Raw genomic sequence first — 19,429 nt, 5'->3', positions numbered from 1 at the left:
GATATTGAGACTGGTGTGTAAATGGTAGCAAAGGTTTTGCTGAGAAAATGGATGAGAAACTTAGCATTTAGAATGTGTAAACGGGGGGGAGGGGGGGGGAGTGGATGAGTGTGTGTGTGTGTGTGTGTGTGTGGGGGGGTTATTTTATTGTGTCAAAACAGATCTAACAAATCTAGTACATTTTTAGTTAATGTAAACGTACATTAGGGGATGGAGCATATGTGTGTGTGTGTGTGTGTGTGTGTGTGTGTGTGTGTGTGTGTGTGTGTGTGTGTGTGTGTGTGTGTGTGTGTGTGTGTGTGTGTGTGGTGGGGTGTGTGTGTGTGTGTGTGTGGTGTGTGTGTGGGGGGTGGTGTGTGGGAGTCATTTTGTTTAATTTACACATATCTAATAAATCCAGCATAGTTTTAGGTTATTTATTAAAGGTACATATGTCACCGTTGCTTAGGAGAAATATGCCCTTAGCAACCAAATTTAACTTTTTCTTTGTTTTTGGCCGTTAATCCTTAACGCCCAATTTTCGAATGTGGGGACATTGATATACCCCTTTTTGACATATCTAACACGTTTCTGGTTCTTTCCAAAGGTGTATCACGAAACTCAAAACTGAAACCCTAAATCTTACCTCGGCCCATGGTCTATTTACAAAAGGAGACACAAAGTTCTGAAGTAACTTACACCTCTGGAGAGCATGGACAAGCATCATTTTTGGTCAGGATCCTTCTTCAGACTGCTTGGGGAGAAAGTTGGAAAGGAGAGGAGGGGAGTGGTCACCTTAGATTCCATTCCCCCTACAGATGCAGCCTGACCCACTGAGTTCCTCCACTGCTTCAGAGGGAACTAGAGTAAGTGGGACCCGTTGGGTCCCAGCTTCACACGGGAGGGCTGGTCCCCCAATGCAATATTGCACCTTCACCAATATTGCTGGCTGGGGGGGGGGACGGGGGACGGGGACGCTTTCTGGAGTGCTAGCATGGGTGTTGTGGGTCAAAGGGATTGGTTTCCAGAGAGTTAGTATGGACATTGTGGGCTGAATGCATTCTTGGGCTGCCAGCTCAGTCACTCAGGCTTGGCAGCTCGGTCACTCAGGCCAGGCAGCTCAGTCACTCAGGCCTGGCAACTCAGTCACTCAGGCATGGCAGGCTGGCAGCTCAGTAACCCGGAAGTGGCGGCGCTGCCTGGCAGCTGCGGCTCGCCTGCAGTCCGTCTGTTTTTTTCTTTTTTTTGTTGTTTTCTTTTGGCCTGTTTTAGTTGAATTTTAGTTTATTAGGTTGTGTGTGTGCGTGTGTGCGTGTGTGCGTGTGTGTGTGTGTGTGTGGGGGGGGGGGGAAACATGATTTTGATCTCTTCCTTCGGGGGAATGTGACTTTTCTTGTCGTATCCCCCTTCTCTGTCTCCGTCTGCACTGAAGCCTAATGGCGGAGTTGGCGGCCTCCAACTGCGACCGACCTCGAGGCTCCGGAAGCAGAGCCGGCAAGGACTTACCAGCGCAAGGCTGGCCAACTTCGGGTTGTGGCGGCGTTCCGGCATTCCAGTGGCGGTGGCCCGGCTTTGGGGCTTCGGTGCTGAGGCGGCGGTGACCTGAATTCGGGGCTCGGCCGCGGACCCAGTGGACGACATTGTCGGGAGCTCGCAGGTCACAGGTTGGTGACCTGTTTTTCCGCAGCTACCGCAACTATAGCTGTATCCGCTGGACTGGAGGGCGGCAGCTTCGACCACCCTGGGCCACGGGGCTTGAACCGGCCCGTTCGTGGAGCTCGGATTCAGCCCTGGGACTGACTTACCATCACCCGGCGGGGTCACAACAACGGAAGCCTGGATCGACTCAGCGCAGAGAGAGAACAAGGAGGGAAGAGACAGTGACTTTAAGACTTTTGCCTCCATCACAGTGAGGAGGTGCCTGGTGAACTCACTGTGGTGGATGTTAATTTGTGTTTATTGTGTGTTTTTGTTATTTATTATTATATGTATGACTGCAGGCAACGAAATTTCGTTCAGACCGAAAGGTCTGAATGACAATAAAGGAAATTTCAATTCAATTCAATTGAACTCAGGCTTGGCGGGCTGGCAGCTGAGAAACTGCCAGAAATTCTGCCGAAAACAGGTGACCGACTCTGTGAGAGAGAAGGGGGAGAGGGTGGAAAACAATTTTAGACATTATCATCTTTTTTTACAGATCACAGCAATGAAGGAGGAAAGTCTAACCTTGCGTGGATATCTGGAGCTGTATGGGTGTTGTGCGCTGAAGGGACTGGTTTCCAGAGGGTTAGTATGGACATTGTGGACTGAATGGATTCTTGGACTTGCAATGCAGTGAGTCATGGCTGGTGGGCTGGCAATTCAGTCACTTACAGCTGGTGGGCTGGCAGTTCACTTAATCATGGCTGGTGGGCTGGCAGTCCAGTCACTCACAGCTGGTGTGGTGGCAGTTCACTCAGTCACCCCTGCCTTCACCCCAATTCTGCTCCTTGCCATTCCCCTCCCCCCCCCCCATGCATTTTAAGGGACTGCGCTGAGCAACTAAAAGATGTCTTTGTAGACATTTTTAGCATTTCACTCAGCCAGGCGGTAGTGCCCAACTGCCTCAAAAGTGCCACCATCGTCCCCGTCCCGAAGAAACCCAACCCAGCCTGTCTCAATGACGTTCGTCCAGTGGCTCTCACACCCATATTAATGAAGTGTTTTGAGCGGCTGGTCATGCAGCACATCAAAAACTGTCTCCCTGCCAACCTGGACCCACTGCAGTTCGCTTACAGAGCCAACCGTCCACAGAGGACGCAGTCTCTACAACACTCAACCTCGCACTATCACATCTCGACCGGAAGAACACCTATGCCAGGATCCTCTTCGTAAACTTCAGCTCAGCTTTTAATACAATCATCCCACAGCAGCTGGTGGAGAAGCTGAAGCTGTTGAATGTGGACACTGGCACTTGCAACTGGGTCCTTAATTTTCTGACGCAGCGGCAGCAGACAGTCATGGTGGGCATCAACCATCGCAGTGAGCACTGGCTCACCCCAAGGCTGTGTCTTAAGCCCCCTGCTGTTCAGTCTGCTTACTCGTGACTGTACTGCCAGACTCAGCAATAATTATATCAACAAGTTCGCTGATGACACAACAGTGGTGGGTCTCATCAGTGACACCAATGAGTCGGCATACAGGATGGAGGTGGAGCTGCTTACAGAGTGGTGCAGATTTCACAATCTCATCCTCAACGTGGAAAAGACAAAGGAGATGGTGATCGATTTCAGGAGGGCTGGAAAACAACATCACACTCCGCTGCATATTGATGGAGCTGCTGTGGGGAGGGTCAGCAGTGTGAAGTTCTTGGGACTTCACCTGGCGGACGACCTGACCTCAATGACCAACACCGCAGCAGTCACCAAAAGAGCTCAGCAGCAGCTCCACCCTCTCCGGAGACTAAGAAAAGCAGGTCTCTCTAAGTACTTTCTACAGGGGCACCATCGAGAGTATACTGACCTACGGCATCACTTCCTGGTTTGGGAGCTGCAAGGCTTATGAACAAAACCAACTCAACAGGATAGTGAAGACAGCCAGTAGGATCATTGGTGCCCCACTCCCTTTCCTGTTGGAGATCTATCAGAAGTCGAGCATCAGCAGAGCCATCTCCATTATCAAGGACCGCTATCATCCATCACACCACATCTTCTCCATTCTGCCATCTAGGAAGAGGTACAGGAGCATCAGCTGCAAAAACAGCAGGATGCTACACAGCTTCTTCCCACAGGCAATAAGACTGGTTAACGGACTGTGTCCCCTCCCCATATATCATACACCAACACATCTAACCTCGCCCATACTTTGACAGCTAGGCACCTGTCAAATCAAAGCCACTGTTCGGTCTGAATGTCTGTGTTTATTTCAACGATTAGGTCTATTTTAGGTGTTTATTTCAACGATTAGGTGAATTCAGTCCATCACCCCTCGAGCTCCCCCCCCCCCCCCCCCACCCCCCCCCATGCACTCTTAGTGGCTCTCCGACCGTTCCCATTGTGATAAAGAAAATGCAGGCATGGCAAGTGGAAAAGGATTTAATAAAGTTTAAAATGTGAATAACTCTTAAAATACAACAACAATTTAAATGTAAATGATGAGATTGATTAAGTTCTTGTTGTGTCCCTTGTTGTGTTCTGCTGCTCACTGCCTCTTGATGCCTCTTTGCTGTTGATATTTAAAAAAAAAGACAATTTTAATATAGAGAGTTTGAGCGGTCAAATTTTAACAAAGAAATCTGGGAATTTACTTCAAAAGTCATAATTCAGTGCAGGCAGCAAATCCAATCTCACAGCACTTGAAGCAGAGTGCAGGCAGCAAGTCCAACCTCACAGCACTCCAAGCAGAGTGCAGGTAGCAAGTCCAACCTCACAGCACTCCAAACAGAGCACTCCAAACAGAGCCACACAGTTGCAATAGCCACACAGTTGCAATAGCCACGCCGTTGCAATGGCCACGCTGTTGCAATAGCCACACAGTTGCAATGGCCACACAGTTGCAATAGCCACACAGTTGCAATGGCCACACATTTCAACAGCCATACATTTCAACAGCCACTGTTGCAAAAGCCACACACTTCAACAGCCACACATTTCAATAGCCACAGTTGCAATAGCCACACGGTTGCAACAGCCACATGGTTATAATAGCCACACATTTCAATAGCCCCACATTTCAATAGCCACACGGTTGCAATAGTCACGCAGTTGCAATAGGCACGCAGTTGCAATAGTCACGCAGTTGCAATAGTCACGCAGTTGCAATAGGCACGCAGTTGCAATAGGCACAGTTACAATAGGCACAGTTGCAATAGGCACAGTTGCAATAGGCACACAGTTGCAATAGCCACACAGTTGCAATAGCCACACACTTGCAATAGCCACACAGTTGCAATAGCCACACTGTTGCAATAGGCACACTGTTGCAATAGGCACACTGTTGCAATAGGCACACTGTTGCAATAGAGACGCATTTGAACAGCCACAGTTGCAAAAGACACACATTTCAACAGCCACATATTTCAACAGCCACACATTTCAACAGCGACTAATAAAAGCCACACAATTCAACAGCCACACATTTCAACAGCCACAGTTGCAAAAGCCACACATTTCAACAGCCACAGTTGCAAAAGCCACACATTTCAACAGCCACACATTTCAATAGCCACAGTTGCAATAGCCACACAGTTGCAACAGCCACATGGTTATAATAGCCACACATTTCAATAGCCGCACATTTCCATAGCCGCACATTTCAATAGCCACACAGTTGCAATAGTCACACAGTTGCAATAGCCACACATTTCAACAGCCACAATTTCAACAGCCACACATTTCAACAGCGACAGTAATAAAAGCCACACAATTCAGCAGCCACACATTTCAACACAGTTGCAAAAGCCACCCATTTCAACAGCCACAGTTGCAAAAGCCACCCATTTCAACAGCCACAGTTGCAAAAGCCACCCATTTCAACAGCCACAGTTGCAAAAGCCACCCATTTCAACAGCCACAGTTGCAAAAGCCACACATTTTAACAGCCACAGTTGCAAAAGCCACAAATTTTAACAGCCACAGTTGCAAAAGCCACAAATTTTAACAGCCACAGTTGCAAAAGCCACAAATTTTAACAGCCACAGTTGCAAAAGCCACAAATTTTAACAGCCACAGTTGCAAAAGCCACAAATTTTAACAGCCACAGTTGCAAAAGCCACACATTTTAACAGCCACAGTTGCAAACCACACATGCCCACAGTTGCAAACGCCACACATTTTAACAGCCACAGTTGCAAACGCCACACATTAAAAACACATAAAGGGCACTCACAGGTCAGTAGACACTAAGTGTTCTGTAGATTTCCAGCTCAGACTGAGAGTCATGATCTCTCGCTCACCATCCTGCAGCAACAGAGCTACGTCCGGACTTCTGGGTTTTATAGCTCCTGCACCCGCCCCTGAAGGGGCGTGGCCTTCTTGACAGTGATTGGCAGGAGAGAGAATCTCAACATTTGTTTACTACGAACTTCTATTTTTCATCGATGGGAAAAATCCTCTGCACCTGATGAGCGGTGGGGTACTCTGAGTAAGATGGCCAAAAATCATAGCCGTAACTGGTAGCGTTTTTTCTAAAATCAATATATAGCGCAAACAGGAAGTGGTCAAGTTTAGACTTTTAATTATATAGATATGATAGGAGACCAAGGGGGACCCATTGGGTCCCTTCCCCTCAATGCGCGGTTGCGTGGGGGGGGGGTGTTTAGGGGCGGCGGCATGCGGCATCTCACACACAGACTAACCACCCCCCTACACACACTAACAACTCCCCACACACACACACTAACTACCTCCTTGATATTATATTAATATTATTAATTTGCTCCTTTTACCCCATAACCACCCTGTCCACTGACGCATAGCCCCCAACTCGCAGGGTCATCTATGAGATGGAGGGTGGGGGTAAAGAGTGAGGGCAGAGAGAGAGGGGACAGAGACAGTTATAGGGAGTTGCTCCTTATTCCCTCTTCCAAATCATTAATATACATGGTAAACAGTTGCGGCCCCAACACCGAGCCTTGCGACACTCCACTCGCCACTGCCTGCCATTCTGAAAATAACTCGCTCACTCCTACTCTTTGCTTCTTGTCTGTCAACCAATTTTCTATCCATGTCAACACCATACCCCGAATACTATGTGCTCTAATTTTAGTCACCAGTCTCCCGTGCGGGATCTTATCAAAGCCTTTCTGAAAGTCTCGATACACTACATCCACTGGCTCCCCTTCATTCATTTTACTTGTCATATCCTCAAAAAATTCCAGAAGATTAGTTAAGCATGATTTCCCTTTCATAAATCCATGTCGATTTGGACTAATCCAACGCCCCATTATTACCTCTTTAATAATTGACTCCAGCATCTTTCCCACACCTGAACTCAGGCTAACTGGTCTGTAATTCTCCGTTTTCTCTCTCGCTCCTTCCTTGAAAAGTGGGATAACATTAGCTATCCTCCAATCCACAGGAACTGATCCTGAATATATTTGAACACTAGACTATGCTGGTCCGGGAATGGAGAGACCTGTAGTGCCTCCCAGATGGGAGCAGGGTAAACAGTCTGTGGTTGGGGTGAGAGCAGTCCTTGATGATGCTGCGCTCCCTTCGCAGACATCGCTTGCTCTGGCCAGCCTTAATGGAGGTAAGTGAGAAACCAGTGATGCGTCGGGCAGTTTTCACCACCCTCTGCAGTGCTTTCCAGTCAGAGACAGAGCAGTTGCCAGACCATACTGTGACACAGTTAGTAAGGATGCTCTCGATGGTGCAGCGGTAGAAGTTCACCAGAATCTGAGGAGACACATAGACCTGCTTTAGTCTCCTCAGGAAGAAGAGACGCTGGTGAGCCTTCTTGATCAGAGTTGAGGTATTGTGGGTCTAAGAGAGGTCTTCAGAGATGTGGACACCCAGAAACTTGAAGCTGGAAACACGTTCCACCTCCGTCCCGTTGATATGGATGGGGGTGTGTGTGCCACCATTAGTCTTTCTGTAGTCCACAATGAGCTCCTTGGTCTTCTTGGTGTTAAGAGCCAGGTTGTTGTCGGTGCACCATGCTGCCAGGAGCTGGACCTCCTCCCTATAGGCCGACTCATCGTTGTCGCTGATGAGGCCAATCACAGTTGTGTCATCTGCAAACTTGAGAATGGTGTTGGAACCATGTACAGGTGTGCAGTCGTAGGTGAGGAGGGAGTAGAGAAGAGGGCTCAGCACACAGCTCTGTGGAACGCTGTGTTCAGGGTGAGGGTTGAGGAGGTGAGGTCTGTTGGTTAGATAGTCCAATATCCAGTTTCAGAGGGAGGGGTTGATGTCCAGGTTGTTGAGTTTGGTGATCAGTTTGAAGGGGATGATGGTGTTGAATGCTGAGCTGAAGTCGATAAACAGCATTAGCCATGAGTGAGAGGCTATGGCAAAAATATCGTGAATCAATTTCAGGTTTATATTTGCACAAGAATTCAGTGCGCACACACATTTGTAAGCATAAAAAATCGCACAAGATTTCTGCGCACACAAACTACTAAAAATTAGAGGGACAAGGATGCCTTCCTTAGCAACAGAGGAAGCCTTCCATAGCAACAGAATCCTGGCACTTGCAGGCCTTCCTTCGCAACAGTGTAGGGCTTCCTAAGCAATACGGTAGGCCTATCGGAGCAACAGGAGCCTAATACCAGATCTTCCTTCGCAACAGAAGCCTGTTGGCACTAGGCCTTCCTTGACAACGGACAAGGCCTTCTCTAGCAACAGGAGCCTGCACCAGCAAGCCTTTTACTCAGAGCTGCCAACTCTCACACATGGAGCATCACGCATTTCCGCTAATTCTCATGCTCTCGCGCTGATCATAGAATTTCTTACACTCTGTCGAAAACTAATACAAATTGCATGGGACGCGGGTGTTGGAGAGCTGGGGCGGAGGGAGGGATGGAAGCAGCAGCAGCGACGAGGGCAGATGCGGATGGGGAGCCAGGGCTAGCCAGTCGCTCGCTGCAGCTCAGGCCATGGAGCAGCCTCAGTACAAGAGTCCTGGGCCGTCGGAGGCGTCGGAAGCATTGCATCGCTGCCGTGAGAATCTCTGCGCTGGATTCGCTCTGGTGACTGGCATGGACCAGGCTGCGGCTCGGTGCATCCTGGAGGACAACCAGTGACTGCTGGAAGTATGTACCAAGCCCTGGATAGAAGCGGTGGAAGATTTGCCTTCAAATGGGGGTGGTTGGAGAAAGCATCCTGCTTCCCTGCTAGATTTTCACTTACTGTAACTGCAGGAAAAATGTTCCCGATGTTGGGGGAGTTCAGAACCAATAGTCATAATTAAAAAATTAGGGGTAGGACAGTTAAAACTGAGATGAGTGTACACTTTCTTCACCCATAGAGTTGTGAATCTGTGGAATTCTCTGCCACAGAATGCAGTGGAGGCCAATTCACTGGATGTTTTCAAGAGAGTTACATTCAGCTTTTGGGGCTAGTGAAATCAAGGGATATGGGGAAACACCAGGAAAGAGTTTCTGATTTTAGATGAACAGCCATGATCATATTGAATGGCAGTGCTGGCTCGAAGGCCCGAATGGCCTATTCCTGCACCTGTTTTTCTATGTTTCTATGCTTTAGCATATGGCAAAAAAACTAGACCCCTTGTTTTTGAAGCATTCATGCATGATGGAGGTATAATGTAGTTATAGATTGTGAAAACAGGCCCTTCCGCACAACTTGCCCACACCCACCAATATGTCCCAGCTACACTACCTTATTTTGGTCCAATCCCTCCAAACCTGTCCTATCCATGTATCAGTCTAACTGTTTCTTAAATGTTGGGATAGTCCCTGCCTCAACTACATCCTCTGGCAGCTTGTTTCATACTTCCACCTTTGTGTGGAAAAAGTTACTCTTTAAAAAGTCACCTCTTAAAAATACTGCAAACAAAAAACATTAAAATCATACTTCTACAATGCACTAAAACATGATTTTAATACATCAAAATTCAAAAAGTCTGTGGAATTCTCTGCCTCAGAGGGCAGTGGTGGCCGGTTCTCTGGATACTTGCAAGAGAGTTAGATAGAGCTCTTAAAGATCGCGTCGTCCGGTGATATGGAGAGAGGTCAGGAACGGGGTACGGATTGTGGACGATCACAGTGCTGGCTCGAAGGGCCAAATGGCCTCCTCCTGCACGTATTGTCTATTGACACAACCCTGGGGCATTCAAAACTCCCTCTCTCCCTCCCCCTCTCCCTCTCTCTCTCTCTCTCTCTCTCCCCGCGGTCACGTGCAGCGCGGGGGGGCGGGGTCGGCGCAAGGAGGGGGCGGTACCTGGTCCTCTGTGACGCGGTCCCATTGGCCATTGGCGCTGCCCGTCATTGGGGGGGAGGGACCTGGTCGCCGGTCACGTGAGGCGGGACGTTGCGTCGCCGTGAAGGCCGGACACAGGAAGGAGTGAGGCCGGGAACTCAGGTGGGGATAGACGCCGCCGCCGCTCGGCCCCTCGTCCTTACCCCACCCCCTCCTTCATGCCGAGGGCGATCTGTGGCGTATGTGTGTGGGGGAACGTCAGGTCTCGGCGCCCTCTGACTGGTCCTCCGCCTGTCGCGCCCCCTCTGGCGGCGGGAGGCCGCGCTGCACCTATCCACGTTCCCACAGACGCTGAGTGACTCCAGCACTGTGACCTTCTTCACATGATGCACGCCGCCCCCACGTGACTCAGCGCCAATCACCGGCGTGGCGGTGCCGGGTGACGTCAGGGCGCGGACGGCGCAGGGCGGGGGTACGTGATGGGCGTTGCCGGGTCGGTGCAGCCCCCCCTTCTCCCACTTGCTCCCTCATCCCTCCTCCTTCCTCCCCCTCCCTTCTCCACCAAACTCCCTCCTATTTCCTTCGCTCCATAGATGCTGCCTCTTAAACATTTTGTCTACTCCACTGTGAAATCCCCTCAAGGTATGTCTACTTTGAAGAAGGTTACACAGAAAAGCTGGAGAAACTCAGCGGGTGCAGCAGCATCTATGGAGCGAAGGAAATAGGCAACGTTTCGGGCTGAAACCCTTCTTCAGACTGATCGGGGGTGGGGGTAGGTGGGGACAAGAAAGGGAAAAGGAGGAGGAGCCAGAAGGCTGGAGGGTGGGAGGAGACAGCAGGGGAGCTGAGGAAGGGGAGGAGACAGCAAGGACTAACAAAATTGGGAGAATTCGATGTTCATGCCCCGGGGGTGCAAACTCCCCAAACGGAATATGAGGTGCTGTTCCTCCAATTTCCGGTGCTGCTCGCTGTGGCCATGGAGGAGACCCAGGACAGAGAGGTCGGAGGCCGAGTGGGAGGGGGAGTTGAAGTGCTGAGCCACCGGGAGGTCAGCTTGGTTATTGCGGACCGAGCGGAGGTGTTCGGCGAAACGATCGCCCAACCTCCGCTTGGTCTCACCGATATAGATCTGCTGACATCTAGAGCAGCGGACGCAATAGATGAGGTTGGAAGAGATGCAGGTAAACCTCTGTCGCACCTGTAACGATTGCTTGGGTCCTTGAAAGGAGTCAAGGGGGGAGGTAAAGGGACAAGTGTTGCATCTCTTGCGGTTGCAAGGGAAAGTGCCCGGGGAGGGGGTGGACCGAGAGGGAAGGGAAGAATTGACAAGGGAGTTATGGAGGGAGCGGTCTTTGCGGAAGGCAGATATGGGGGGAGATGGGAAGATGTGGCGAGTGGTGGGGTCACGTTGGAGGTGGCGAAACTGACGGAGGGACCACCCTCTACTTTGAAGAAGTTCTCCTCCCTCTGAAGACGGTTTGACGACCTTCTAGCTACTGCCCCCCCTCTGTGATTCCCCCTTCCCTCTAACTAGCAATGTTACAAAATTTTGAGATTTAAAAAATCAAGTCTGCAATTTATCCCATCAGATAAAGCATAACAATAAGTTTAATTTGACACCTAATTCACTTTCATATCTCAAGTAATAAAAATGTTATGGCCATTTTCATACTCGGAAATTAGCATCTTGTTCCCTATTGATTTTCTATGGACATAACAAAAAAGCTGTGATCGAGGACAGTCAAAAGCCCATAACCTTCTTAAAAATTAAGAGAACTGAATGAAATTTACCTTCTCGAAATCCACAAACCTGACTGTCCTGGTAGACCCATCGTTTCTGCCTGTTCGACTCCTACCGAACTTATTTCCACGTACCTCGACTCCATCCTATCCCCCCTGGTTAAATCCCTCCCTACCTATATTCAAGACAGCTCACATGCTCTTTATCTACTCCAGTATTTCCATTTTCTCGGTCCCCATTCCCTCATCTTCACCATGGATGTCTAGTCACTCTACACCTCCATCCCCCACCAGGAGGGTCTCAAAGCCCTCCGTTTTTTTCTTGAACGTAGAACCAACCAATCCCCGTCTACTGACACTCTCCTCCGAGCTGGTCCAAACCCTTAATATAACTTTTAGTTTGATTCATCCCATTTCCTCCAAATACAAGGCGTAGCTATGGGCACCAGCTATGCCTGCCTCTTTGTTGGGCACATCGAATAATCCTTGATCGAGATGTACCATGATCCAATCCCTGAACTCTACCTCCGCTACATCGACGACTGCATTGGTGCTACCTCCTGCACCCACACACATCTCACTGACTTCATCCATTTCACCACTAACTTCCATCCGGCACTCAATACACCCGAACCATTTCCGACATTTTCCTACCATTTCTTGACCTCACTATCTCCATCGCAGGTGACAGACTACTGACGACATCCACTAGAAACCCACTGACTGCCATGCCTATCAGGGCTACACTTCTTCCCACCCTGCTTCCTGTAAGGACTCCATCCCCTACTCCCAATTCCTCCGTCCACACCGCATCTGCACCCAGGAAGAGGTGTTCCACACCAGGGCATTCATCAGGGAACGGGGGTTCCCCTCCCCTACTATAGATGAGGCTCTCACCAGGGTCTCTTCTATACCCTGTGACTGCTCTCATTCCCAATCCCCCCACTCGTAACAAGGGCAGAGTCCCCCTTGTCCTCACCTTCCACCCTACCAGCCGTCACATACAACAAATAATCCTCTGACATTTTCGCCACCACCAACGTGATCCCACCACTTGTCACATCTTCCCAAAGCCTCCCCTGTCTGTTTTCCACAAAGACCGCTCCCTCCATAACTCCCTGGTCAATTTGTCCCTTCCCACCCGAACCACCCCCTCTCCCTGCACTTTCACTTGCAACCGCAGGAAATGCTACACTTGTCGCTTTACCTCCCTCTTTACTCCATTCCATGACCCAAGCAGTCTTTCCAGGTGTGGCAGAGGTTCACCTGCACCTCCTCCAACCTCATCTATTGCATCTGCTGTTCTAGATGTCAACGGCTCTACATCGGTGAGACCAAGCGTAGGCTTAACGATCGCTTCGGCGAACACCTCTGCTCGATTCGCAATAACCAACCTGATCTCCCGGTGGCTCAGCACTTCAACTCCGCCTCCCATTCCGAATCCAACCTTTCTGTCATGGGCATCCACCATGGACAGAGTGAGGACCAACGGAAATTGGAGGAGCAGCACCACAAATTTTGCTTGGGAAATTTACATCCCAGCGGTTTGAACATTGACTTCTCTCATTTCAGGCAGTCTTTACTTTCTCCTCCCCTTCTCAGCTCTCCCTCAGCCCACTGGATCCACCTCTTCCTTTGTTTTTCCCGCCCCGCCACCCTCACATCAATCTGAAAAAGGGTCTCGACCAGTAACATTGCCTATTTCCTTCGGTCCATAGATGCTGCCTCACCCGCTGAGTTTCTCCAGCATTTTTCTCATCCCCTTCTCCACCTCCCCTTACTTCACCTTCTGCACTTTCCCCGCTTGCCACCTCAACATCTCGCCACTCCTTCCCCCCCCCCCCCCCCCCCCCCCCCCCCCGTCTACTCACACTCAACCCCCCCTCTCCCCCCCCATCATACTCTGCTTCCTCCCCTCCCCTCCCCTCCCCCCCCATCAGGCACAAGTAATGTTCATGCGTTAGTGATGTTGACCATCTTTGTTCCTCCTGCAGGGTTTAAGAGCTGTTGCTGTGGACGGAGATACGGGTACATGAGTGGCCATTGAGGGCGGCCAGGGTGCCAGTGACCCCCCCCCCCATCTGCTCGGTGTGCGGTCTGAGCTTCGAGGGGCTGAGCTTCGATGGAGGACCACATGGCGGGGAACAACAAGAAGAAGCGTTATGAGTGCGACGTGTGTGGCAAGTCCTGGCAGTACCCGAGCGAACTCCAGTCCCACCGGCGGGTGCACACGGGCGAGAAGCCCTATAGCTGCTCCACCTGCGGCAAGAGCTTTGCCCAGTCATCCGGGCTGCGGGTGCACCGGCGGGTGCACAGCAGTGAGCGTCCGTTCCCCTGCTCCGATTGCGGCAAAGGCTTCAAGTCATCATCGGACCTGAAACTGCACAGGCGCCTGCACACCGGGGAGCGGCCCTACACCTGCAGCGACTGCGGCAAGGGCTTCACCTGCTCCAACAGCCTGCTGGAGCACCGGCACACCCATACCGGTGAGCGCCCCTTCACCTGCGCCCAATGTGGCAAGAGCTACACCCGCTCCTCCAGGCTGCTGCAGCACCAGCAGGTGCACACCGGCGACCGGCCCTTTGGCTGCTCCACCTGCGGCAAGAGATTTTTCAATTTGAGGAGACTGGGGCAGCACCAGTGGGTACACAGTGGAGAGCTGCCCTTCAGCTGTTCTGACTGCGCCAAGGACTTCAAGACGGCGCAAGAGCTGGAGATCCACCGGCGGGTGCACACGGGCGAGAAGCCCTATGGCTGCTCCACCTGTGGCAAGAGCTTTGCCCGGTTGTCGGGGCTGCGAGTTCACCGCCGGGTGCACAGCAGTGAGCGGCCCTTCACCTGCTCCGACTGTGGCAAAAGCTTCAAGTCGTCGCCGGAACTGAAGGCGCACAGGCGCCTGCACACTGAGGAACGGCCCTACATCTGTAGCGACTGCGGCAAGGGCTTCACCCGCTCCACCCATCTGCTATCCCACCAGCAGGTGCACTCCGGCGAGAGGCCCTTCGGCTGCTCCGACTGCGACAAGGATTTCAAGGGGCTGCAAGAGCTGAAGATCCACCAGCGGGTGCACACGGGCGAGAAGCCCTATTGCTGCTCCACCTGTGGCAAGAGCTTTGCCCGGTTCACGGGGCTATCGGAGCACCGGCGGGTGCACAGCAGTGAGCGGCCCTTCACCTGCTCCGACTGCGGCAAAAGCTTCAAGTCGTCCACGCAACTGAAGGTGCACATGCGCCTGCACAGCGGGGAGCGGCCCTACACCTGCAGCAACTGCGGCAAGGGCTTCATCCGCTCCAGCGGCCTGCTGGAGCACCAGCGCACCCACACTGGTGAGCGTCCCTACACCTGCGCCCAGTGCGGCAAGGGCTTCGCCCGCTCCAACAGCCTGCTGGAGCACCAGCGCACCCACACCGGCGAGCGGCCCTACACCTGCGCCCAATGCGGCAAGGGCTTCACCCGCTCCTCCAGCCTTCTAAACCACCAGCGGGTGCACGCCGGCGACCGTCCCTTCCCCAGCCCAGTGTGTGGATAGCGCTTTGCCATTGTGTCGTACGCCCTGTCTCACCAGCGCGTGCACACCAGTCGCCAGCCTACGACTGTCCATACTGCGTTGAGGCGTATGACAGTTTGCAGTTGCAGCAGCACCAGCGGGCCCACGTTGGCGAGCGGCTACTCCCACTGCAGCAAGCGTTTCAAGAGCGCACGGGGGCTGCGTGAGCACCAGTGGATTCACACTGGAGAGAGACCCCTTGTGTGCACTGAGTGCGGCATGGGTTTCAGCCACTTGTCCAGCCTGTGGCAGCACCGGTGTACCCACAACAGTGAGTGTCCCTTCCCCTGCCCATCCTGTAGTAAGGGCTTCATTCACCCAGCTTGACCACCTGCTGGAACACTGGCAAATCCACACCAGCCAGTGCCCCTTCACCTGCCTGCTCTGTGGCAAGGCCTTTCTTGGTCCTCCAAAATATTCCAAATGGAATTTAAACTGGAGGTGGTACTTTGCCATCTCCTCCAGCCTGCAGGCACACCGCCACGTGCATAGGCACTGTTTAGGTAGACACAAATGCTGAAAAGGAAAGGATAACATTTCGAGACGAGACCCTCCTCAGTCTCGACACGAAACATTACCCATTCCTCCTCTCCACAGATGCTGCCTGTCCCGCTGAGTTACTCCAGCATTTTGTGTCCTTTTTTGCACCTGCTGTTCCTTGATTTTAAACGATTCTAGTTAACTATCTCTGCAACTTCCCCAAAGCCTCCACGTCAGCCCTGAAATGTGACCAGAACTGTATGCAATACTCCAAATACTACCTGACCAATGTCCCTTAAAGCTGCACATTTACATCTACCCGAAATGTCACCTATCCATGTTCTCCAGAGATGCTGCCTGACCCGCCGAGCTACTGCAAGTTAGAGTCATACAGTGTGGAAACAGGCCCTTCAGCCCAACTTGCCCACACCTAGCCACATGTCCCAGCTACATTAGTCCGACCTGCCGGCGTTTTATCCATATCCCTCCAAACTTGTCCTATCCATGTCCCTGTCTAACTGTTTCTTAAACGTTCAGATCGTTGCAGCTCCTCTGGCAGCTCGTTCCATCACCCACCACCCTTTTTGTCAAAAAGTTACACCTCGGATTCCTATTAAATCTTTTCCCCATCACCTTGAACCCGTGTCCTCTGGTTCTCGATTCCCCCACTCTGGGCAAGAGATTCTGTGCATCTAACTAAATTGTGTTTAATGCAAGTATCCAGCATCTGCAGTTTTTTGTGACTCCACCTATCATTTCAGAAGTGTCTCAACCTGAAACGTTACCCATTCCTTCTCCATAGATGCTGCCTGTCCCGCTGAGTTACTCCAGCATTTTGTGTCCATGACAAAGACTTGCCAGGCTTTATCCAGCCCCCATATCTCTTTTCCCGCTTCCTAATCCTAATCCCACCCACTCCAATCAGTCTGAAGAAGGGGCCTGACTCAAAACGTCATTTTATGGCGGCACCTGGTGGCAACCCATGGGCACATCGAAACATCGGCTCTAGAGGGCGGCGTCTTGGTGTTGGAGGAACTAGTCACGGGGTCGGTACCTGAGTTGGTATTTAAGGCCGGGCAACGCCCGTGTCCAGGGAGGAGCAGGGAGTTGTATTGGAGAGAATAAACATGTCTTGTGCACACAACCCGTGTCTGACTAGTTTTTGGCTGGTCTCCTGCGAGTCCCCGCCACATTGGTGACCCCCCGACGCCCAGGAATGTAATCCTGGAAGGGAAAATTGAAAAACAAAAAATACATTCTGCCGCTGCCGCCTACAACGGAGATGAGGCCGGACTCAACGTGGTCTCCCTAAAGCTACCGACAATTTGGACCTCGCAGCCAGGGGTTTGGTTTCGACAGGCCGAATACCAATTTTACATCCGTGACGTTACAGCTGACGAGACTCGCTATCACAATGTGGTAAATGCCCTTGACCAGCAGACGGCTGGTTGGGTCATTCCTTACCTGGATAACCCGCTGGTGGTGGGTAAGTACACAGGCCTCCACAGCTCTTTGTGGCAATGAGTTCCACAGATTAATTATCCTCTGATTAAAGAAACTTCTCCTTACCTACTTTTTAAAATAAAGCCCCTTCATTCTGAGGCTATGACTTCTGGTCCTAGACTCGCCCATCAGTGAAAACATCCTTTCCACATCATCTCTATCTGTACCAACTTCGAACTAACGTTATCATGGAGCGAAACGGTTGAATCCTACATTGGGTGAGGGTGAGGTCAAGGGTGAGCCAGTTCATGTGGCTCAACCACCCCGTCACAGGTTCCGCCGTCCTGGGCTCCCGGAGATTCTTCCGAAACCGAGCAAGCCCCCGGGGCGTGGGATTGTATCTACCTGTTCAGGCTGCCTCGTCTCCTGTCCGGTTCTGTGCCTCTGGTTTTAGGGGGGATCATGGGGCGGCACCAGGTGGCAACCCAAGGGCACAACTAACCATCGGCTGCAGAGGGCGGCGCTTTTGTGAGGGAGGCACTAGTCACGGGGTAGGGACCTGAGTTGGTATTTAAGGCCGGGCAATGCCGTGTCTGGGGAGGAGTAGGAAGCTGTATTGGAGAAAATAAACACAACTCGTGTCCGACTAGTTTTTGGCTGGACTCTTGCTAGTCCCCGCCACAATGTATCCATCTATATAATTAAAAGCCTCATATTGACCCTGTTTGCACTGTATATTAATTTTAGAAAAAACGCTACCACTTATGGCTGCGGTTTTTGGCCATCTTACTCAGAGTGTCCCACCGCTCCTCAGATGCTGAGGATTTTTCCTATCGATGAAAAATAAAAGTTCTTAATGTTTAAAAAATGTAGAGGTTCTCTCTCCTGTCAATCACTGCCATGAAGACTACGCCCCTTTCGGGGTGGGGGGAGGGCTTTAAAACCTGGAAATCTGGACTTGGCTCAGTCGCTGCAAGATGGCAAGGGAGAGGTCACGACTCAGCCTGAGCTGGAAAACTACAGAACACTTGGTGTCTACTGATCTGCGAGTGCCCTTCATGGGGTTTTTAATGTGGCTTTAAAATGTGTTTTTAAAATGTGTCATTTACAATGTGCCTTTTACATTGTGCCATTTATAATGTGACCATTAAAATGTGGCTATTTAAAAGTCTCATCTTGACCACTTCCTGTTCGTGTTGTTTGATTTTAGAAAAAACGCTACCATTTGCGGCTGTGATTTTTGGCTATCTTACTCCGAGTTCCCCTCCGCTCATCAGGTGCCGAAGATTTTTCCCATCAATGAAAAATAAAAGTTATTTGTGTTTAAAAAATGTTGAGATTCTCTCTCCTGTCAATCACTGCCATGAATGCCACACCCCTTCCGGGGGTGTGGGGGGGGCTATAAAATCCGGAAGTCTGGACGCGGCTCTGTCGCTGCAAGATGGCGAGGGAGAGGCCACGACTCTCGGTTTGAGCTGGGAATCTGCAGAGCACTGAGTGTCTCCTGACCAGGGAGTGACCTTTATGTGTTTTTAAACTGACTTTTGAAATGTGGCTTTGCAACTAGCTTTTGCAACTGTGGCTGGAAGGAATAAATGCTTTATTACGTCCGACCGGGTTTACTGCAAAAGTCCCGCTCATTTCATGATTTCCACTTAATGGACAGGTCACGCTGATTGTGTCATTTCCGGGGAGTGCAGGGGTCGTGCTGAATGTGGAAGTGTTGCTGACTGCGGAAGGCCTCAGCCGTTTGAGTATTCAAAAAAGTTTACTGCCATATGTATGGTGTGTGTCTTTGTGTATGTGTGTGTGAGTATGTCTTTGGGTGTGTGTGTGTGTCTGCATATGTCTGTGAGGGTCTGCATGTTTATGTGTGAGTGGCTGTCTCGTTTGTGAGTATGTGTGTCGGTCTGTGTCTGAGTGTGTGTACGTGTTTGTGAGTGTCTGTCTCGTTTGTGAGTGTGTGTGTCGGTCTGTGTCTGAGTGTGTGTACGTGTTTGTGAGTGTCTGTGTTTGTGTTTGTGTGTGTGCCTTGAATCTGAATGATGACTTTTGAGGTAAATTCTCAGATTTTCTTTTTAAAATCTGACCGCTCAATCTCTCTATATCTCTGTTTATTTTTTATATCAACAGCAGAGAGGCAGTGATCCACATAACACAACAAGAGACACAGCAAGAAAGAACAATAAATCACATCTTTAACATTTAAATTATTTTTATATTTTAAGAGTCATTCACATTTCAAACTTTAATAATTCCTTTTTTGCACTTGCCAGGCCTGCGTATTCCTCATCACAATGGGAACCTAATGGGCAGGAATGGCTGGGCTGTCGGAGAGGCGCGGGGGGTGCATAGGGGGGGGGGGGGGAGGTTGAGGGGA

The 19,429-nt window shown here is 50.8% G+C and overlaps 2 protein-coding genes and 1 long non-coding RNA gene across 4 annotated transcripts in view; 1 reads left to right on the top strand and 2 right to left on the bottom strand.

The window, feature by feature from the left end:
- LOC129694696 (zinc finger protein 135-like) overlaps positions 1 to 1,530 on the bottom strand; it is a gene marked incomplete at its 3' end in the record, with an annotated part of 29,665 nt that extends 28,135 nt beyond the window's left edge. Inside the window, exons 1-2 of the mRNA XM_055631435.1 lie at positions 1,486 to 1,530; positions 626 to 638 (exon numbers count right to left, since the gene is read on the bottom strand). Of these exons, the coding sequence (XP_055487410.1) occupies positions 626 to 638; positions 1,486 to 1,530 (58 nt within the window). The remainder of the gene's footprint in view (positions 1 to 625; positions 639 to 1,485) is intronic.
- A 2,516-nt stretch (positions 1,531 to 4,046) lies between these two features.
- LOC129694703 (uncharacterized) lies at positions 4,047 to 9,990 on the bottom strand. The gene is made up of 3 exons (XR_008723035.1): positions 9,861 to 9,990; positions 5,845 to 7,966; positions 4,047 to 4,182 (listed from the first exon to the last, which is right to left on the bottom strand). It is a non-coding gene; the product is annotated as an uncharacterized LOC129694703 (long non-coding RNA).
- On the top strand, positions 9,915 to 16,750 carry LOC129694700 (zinc finger protein 229-like). 2 transcript variants are annotated; one of them, XM_055631441.1, is made up of 2 exons: positions 9,915 to 10,001; positions 13,574 to 16,750. In XM_055631441.1, the coding sequence occupies exon 2, from the start codon at positions 13,702 to 13,704 to the stop codon at positions 15,106 to 15,108; it is 1,407 nt and encodes a 468-aa protein (XP_055487416.1). In that variant the 5' UTR covers positions 9,915 to 10,001; positions 13,574 to 13,701; the 3' UTR covers positions 15,109 to 16,750. The 2 variants fall into 2 exon arrangements, with proteins under 2 accessions (XP_055487416.1, XP_055487417.1); XM_055631442.1 differs by lacking the exon at positions 9,915 to 10,001 and adding an exon at positions 10,200 to 10,311.
- The last annotated feature ends 2,679 nt before the right edge of the window (positions 16,751 to 19,429 follow it).

This window comes from Leucoraja erinacea, unplaced genomic scaffold (genome assembly GCF_028641065.1).
Source record: "Leucoraja erinacea ecotype New England unplaced genomic scaffold, Leri_hhj_1 Leri_75S, whole genome shotgun sequence".
Classification (NCBI taxonomy): Eukaryota; Metazoa; Chordata; class Chondrichthyes; order Rajiformes; family Rajidae; genus Leucoraja; species Leucoraja erinaceus.
The sequence above is the reverse complement of the archived record's forward strand: the minus strand, read 5'-3'. Positions and strand labels throughout refer to the sequence as shown.

What these genes read in the sequence shown, in the direction of transcription:
- LOC129694700 (XM_055631441.1), top strand. Translation starts at nt 13,702, where the DNA reads ATGGAGGACCACATGGCGGGGAACAACAAGAAGAAGCGTTATGAGTGC.